Source organism: Ruditapes philippinarum, unplaced genomic scaffold, assembly GCF_026571515.1.
Source record: "Ruditapes philippinarum isolate M1 unplaced genomic scaffold, ASM2657151v2 ctg14597_1_1_1_1, whole genome shotgun sequence".
NCBI lineage: Eukaryota > Metazoa > Mollusca > Bivalvia > Venerida > Veneridae > Ruditapes > Ruditapes philippinarum.
In genome coordinates, this window is record NW_026859671.1 from 17748 (window position 1) to 23736 (window position 5989).

Consider the following 5989-nt stretch of genomic DNA (forward strand, 5'->3'; position numbering starts at 1 on the left):
CACAGAGCCTGATTCGAACGTTCGTTATCCGAGTCAAATAAATACAAATGACATAAATTATAGCAAATTTTAATTTTATATTTTATTATAGATGTAACTCACATTCTATTGAGCAAGTGATAAAAGTTAGGATAGAACTAATATAAAAAAAAGGTTTAAAACTGAAGTGCACGTTTGTGATTATATAAAAATTTACAAGCATATTTCATCAATAGTAGTTTGAAATTTGCGGTTTTACCAAAAAAATAAATTAAAAGAGAAGTTTGTTTAATCTTATGTTTTTTTTTCAAATTTTCACTAAGGTGAATAATAAAATGACAGTCAAGGTCCTCTTGGTTCAGCGCTATTTAGACACTGATCCTATTGTGGTAGTCAATAAGTATTTTATAGTTATGTACTGTTATGTTTAACGGAAACACAACTGATGGAATTAAACATTATAAAAATATAAATAAGCACAGCATCGGGAAGTAAAATTCAAGGGGGTGGATATCAAAGTTGTGTGAAAATTATCACGCTTTATAGATGACTGTATACCATTTAGTGAGATGGTGAACAATGTGTGTCTATAAATAGACAGTTTCACTTTGATTTGGATAAGGAAGAAAAATTTGTGTATAAAGAGAGGTATCAAAACACACAATTTCTTTCAACCCTTTGTTCGAAAGAAAAATGTAATTAACAAAGGCCAATAAAAACATTTCGTCCGTCGATATGCATCCTTTCATGAATACGTGTAAAGTTTCATACACAGTATGGTATAAATTCACTGTACTGGATTGAAATATATCGAGGATTTAATTAAAGAGTAAAGTATAACATTTCAGAAGAAAAAAAATGTCCGAATCTGAGGTGCCTCCGAACAGACCTTTGTTAACATTATCTGTGCTTGGTTCATGTCTAGTAGGAGTTGTTGTGCAGCTGCTTGCTTTTATATACCTATTTCAAGATTTGTGTGATAATGTTCCCGACGACAGGGAGTATTGTAAAGTCATTACAGACAATAGCTCGGATAATATAAACAAAACTGATAATGTTACCGCAGATCCTGAAGGTAAGGTTATCTCATAATTCTACATAATTCTATGTTTGTTGATTTATTGGATTTTACGTCACACCGACACAGTATAGTTTATATTGCGTCCAGCTTTACTGGTGTAGGAAGACCTCAGGTGCCCTTCCGTGCATTATTTCTGGCACGAACGGGCACATTAGTAGAACCACCGACGTTCCGTAAGGTAACTTGATAGTTTCCTCACATGAAAGAATCAAACGTTTCTGTTGGGATTCGAATCAGCGGTGAGGGATAAGTGGTTTGGAGTCAACGACCTGAACCACTCAGACACGGACCCCCCCCCCCCCATTATTCTATGTCTGCAATAAACCACTAGATATAGAAAATCGACGAGTTATAAATGTATGTCTATCTACACTGATGGAGGGACAGTAATTAAAACATTTGATGTAAGAAATGAGACGTACAACATTTGACAAACACGAACATTTAAGAATAAATACATGTACACGATTTTTATTTGTGACTGCATTGGTAAACATAATGGTGTTGGAAGCAATGGGGCAAATGCATGTATATTGTCTCGATTCTCGATGTTGATAACAAATTGTAATTCATAAAATGGTTATTTATTGTCAAAGAAGAGGACATGCTTTCTTAATGGATTCCTATTTTCTCTATTCGTTCAAAATTACTTTGAACGTACCTGTAGGAAAATCTGCATGGAAATAGATGTCTCATTTCAATCAGTCGCACCGTTTCATTCAATGTGACAATGATTATCATAATGTTGAAATTAGATACCCAACAAACAGAAAATAGCATGTCTGGAGCAATAATTAATTTTAAGGGTTATATGGATCATTTTACAATTTTAATCTCTTCGATATGGCGAGTGAAATTTCAGCTTGATTTTTTTTTCATGATATTTTTCATTAATAAATTAATGGTGATATTAAGACTGTGTATGAAAGTGCAACAAATTATTTTCTTGCTTTTAGGTTATTGCATGATGCTCTTCTTAAAAATCAAATACAGTCGACTCTCGTTATCTCGAAGTCATTGGGACCGTCCAAAAAATATCGAGATAACGAAATGTCGAGATAAACATTAGGGTTAGAATAAAGCGAAACTAATTTTTACAAAAGACATGTGCATACATTATGTCAAATAAATTATAATATCCCTTTGTCTTGTTTTCATAGCACTAGTCAATATTTGACAAAGTAACATTAGCGGATGTTTACCAGCGGAAAAACGGGTGTCTGTGATAAAAACACATAGTGAGGTTTACTCAGTAATACACCAATATAGTGAATCGGATATCGGATATGGTTGATTCGGATATCCTCCCGGGTTATTTATCGGGTCTTTCTCGAGATTGTTCGACCGCTGATTGATTTGGTGGTGATGTTGTGAAACAATATTGCAACGATAGCATTTCTATACTTTTACTTTTCATTTACATTTAAAGTCATAATGAATTGATACAGTGTTCGAATATTTAAAAAGAATGTAAAATTCACTCATTTTGGACATAAGTCAATCAACACGCTATATAGATTAACTTTTATAAAAACTATTAAACTTGTTACAAACATAATTGGCATTATGACACGCGCTGTTAATTGAGCAATTATCGTCTAGATTGTGTTTTTCGCACGTCTGACGGGAACAGACGAAAGAAAACTATTAGTCGAGATAAACAAAGGATAATAGTGTGAAAATAACTGTTGGGGCTGAAATTTTACATCGAGATACTGAAAATATCGAAATAGAAATATCGAGATAAACAAATATTTCCAATATAGATAAATAGGGAAGAAAATCGGGACTTTCAAAATTTCATCGAGATAACGAAATATCGAGAAAAGCGATGTCGAAATAACGATAGTTGACTGTATAATTGCTGAGCATTAAACATATTTTATCAGTTTTTAAGTTGAATTCAATCATGATTTTATTTGGTTAGATATATGAGAAGTTTTTATCTAGTAAAGTCAACACAATATATGAATGTAATTGCAAGATTATTAGGATATTGATACAGTGTTTTGTAAGGACAAAAGAAACATTTATTTGAAATAACATGTTGTTGTATCAATTGTATAGGTCTTCCTTACTACAGAGGATACCGGTCAGTTGTAGGGGTCGTGTTATTCACTGAAATCTTTACTATCTTAAAAGTAAGCTGTAAAATCTACTGCTGTGTTAAACTTGCTGTCTGTATATATCCGAAGTGTTTTGGTGTCTGGGAAGACTGTCGTTGCTGTGGAAAATGTTGGTATGTCATGGCGACAGTAAATGGTGGGTAGTTATAAAATAAAAGTCAATGTTTAATTGTAGATAAGCATTAGTCATTTGAACTGTTATGAAAAGTATACAATAGAAATATTTAATCATTTTCGTCATATTCCGTATTGTATATTTATGAGAAAATGGCAAGCATGCGCACCAGCTAAAACTTGCTGTGACAAAACAAAACATAAGAAAAGTCTAATACTAACTACAAGGAGGTGAAACTAGTAGTAAGGGGGTCTATTGTTTGCCTGTATTGATTATGACTATCTCTACATTTGTTCCTATGATCAAGGAATGGTCTGAAAATTTCATAGAATTGTCGCTCTGAATATATTGTAATGATTGTCACAGGTAATATATATCAGGACAATAGGGTCCTTACATGAATGTACGAACAATCCTAGCGACAACTGCAAGAAATAGGCAGGACTTAACAGAATGTACTTGGATAACGTCATATATGAGCTTTTTAATCCTCTCTACATTTTGATAAAATGTTTTAACATTCTTTTGCATATTAAGCAGATGTATTTCCTCAGACTTAGTATATAAAGTATATGATATAGTATATGGTTAAGATTTTTGTTGATTGAAGAGAATGACTGATGGTCCACGGTCTGTTTCGTACCTGATTGTCACCTTCTTCGCGCCATTTTCCCGCGCTTTATTGCACACAATGCATTACTGTGTTTTGTTTTAAAATGATAAAGTAATATCTTCACACCTACAATTTATAAATCATACAATATTATGACATTTGCCATTAATTTATTTATTTATGTGTTCCTTAGTCAATAATTGGTTATTATGCGTGTTACAATAATGTTATTTTCCCTTTTTATTGATCTGTGCTGTCACTAAGAATTTACTCTACTTTAATTATAATAAGTTCGTTCTACATATTGCTTACTTGATATACAGGAGAATAAAGCCTTGCTTATATAAATGTTACACTGGGCTAGCGCCAGTGGCAATGTAAACTTATTGCTGCCAGTCTATGCTCTCGAGTTATGTCCCGTCAGCAAGTTGCATAACTAATTTGTTTTGCTACAAAATCATGTTATCAATTCTATATAGCAATTAATGCATGCGCATTGTTTCTGACTTTCAGTTGTGTTCAATATACTTGGTATAATTTCTGTGTGTATGGCAGTCCCATTCAGTGATATGATGAATTATATTGTTGGATTTAGACTTGGATTTGGAAACACTTTGTTTGGAGTGGTAAAGGTGAATAATTTGAGTATATGTTACCTGAAGTAATATAATCAGACTTTTCAATGGAAAAGATAACATTATCGGTTAAATCCATAAATTCATAATTTGCTTTCACAAATATATAAGATAATTGAACAGGCCGTCAAATTGATGATTTAGACTTTAGATAAATTCATATTGTCATGTTTGATTATGACTTAACAATACTGAACTGAGTTGAATGACTACTGTCTAATTAACTTGTCTTTCAAAGATGTCAATCTGTATTATGACATAAACCTTTATATAATGCCTTTTTTGTTTTTACAACCCCCAAATTTTTGGTCTACAAATATGATTTAATACTAGATTATGTAGGTATTTTTTAAAGATCTGCATTGGAAATTTACCATGGAAAATTCATTCGAATTTTTTCCATGTCAAAGTCCTTTTGAATTGGCAATCACACACAAACACGGGCTTTACAAGCAAATCTCACAGAAAAATTAACATATTTTTATTAACGTATTTTCTCGACAATTTCATAAATGAGTATGTTGATAATTCAAGTAACAATGTCATATTTCAGCTTGCATGTTGGACCGGATATTCAATATACAGACACAGTTTTTGCCCAGACTCCCACTATTTTCTTGGATCAAACCGAAGGCTGTCAGGATGTAAAATAACTGTAACAGTCGTACACGAGACAGTTACAACCATTCGTACAATCTAGTTGTTTATAATCAGACTCAATGTCCTTTAACTTTGAACTTAAATATTTAAGAAAGGATGGTGTTTTAAATATATTTTCTCAGTATTCTTCTATCACAGTCGACAGTTGTTCACATGCCTATCTATCTGTCCATGTCATCCTTGGTCAATATTTCGAAAGCTGTGTATTGTAGAAAGTGATAGTTACAAGCAAACGACATCAGAGATCCGTCTTATATGCGACATGACTTTTGGACACACACATTCATTTACTTTGGGCATATACGCCACATTTCATGGAATAGCACTGACGTAACGTGTCACATTGAAGGCTCCATGATAAATGCCATATGAACACATCTGTGGAGGTTTCTACATTCATTCTGTTTTCCTGATGACGTTTAAATTCAGCTGCAAATATAAAATACTTATTTCAAATATTATATAGAAAAAAAACTTTTAGCATTAGAGGTTAAAATATTGGTTCAACAAACTTTGTTAAAATGCTTGTTTTATTAGAATCTTAGTCGGGTTGCTACAGGGGTCAATAAAATTGCCATAAGTTCAAATGGAAATCCTTTTAACAGACCAAGTTGATACTCTATTAAGAATGTAAGGTTTGTAAATATATGATATTTGGTCAAAGATTTGGTCATTAGGCCAAATAGTACTATAAATATCAAGAAGTCCGTTTTGATTTTAGATTAATAACCTAGATTTACAAGGGGACAAAAATTAGGTTACCAGGCCAAATCACAGGTA

The 5989-nt window shown here is 32.4% G+C and overlaps 1 protein-coding gene across 1 annotated transcript; it reads left to right on the forward strand.

Moving 5' to 3' along the window:
* Positions 1-471: 471 nt before the first annotated feature.
* On the forward strand, positions 472-5979 carry LOC132757469 (uncharacterized). Its single transcript, XM_060748751.1, has 4 exons — positions 472-1054; positions 3128-3322; positions 4428-4546; positions 5103-5979. The coding sequence occupies exons 1-4, from the start codon at positions 838-840 to the stop codon at positions 5247-5249; spliced, it is 678 nt and encodes a 225-aa protein (XP_060604734.1). The 5' UTR covers positions 472-837; the 3' UTR covers positions 5250-5979.
* The last annotated feature ends 10 nt before the right edge of the window (positions 5980-5989 follow it).

Coding starts and splice junctions, on each gene's coding strand:
- LOC132757469 (XM_060748751.1), top strand. CDS start 838: ATGTCCGAATCTGAGGTGCCTCCGAACAGACCTTTGTTAACATTATCT. Junction 1,055..3,127: donor TGTTACCGCAGATCCTGAAG/GTAAGGTTATCT, acceptor TCAATTGTATAG/GTCTTCCTTACTACAGAGGA. Junction 3,323..4,427: donor TGTCATGGCGACAGTAAATG/GTGGGTAGTTAT, acceptor TCTGACTTTCAG/TTGTGTTCAATATACTTGGT.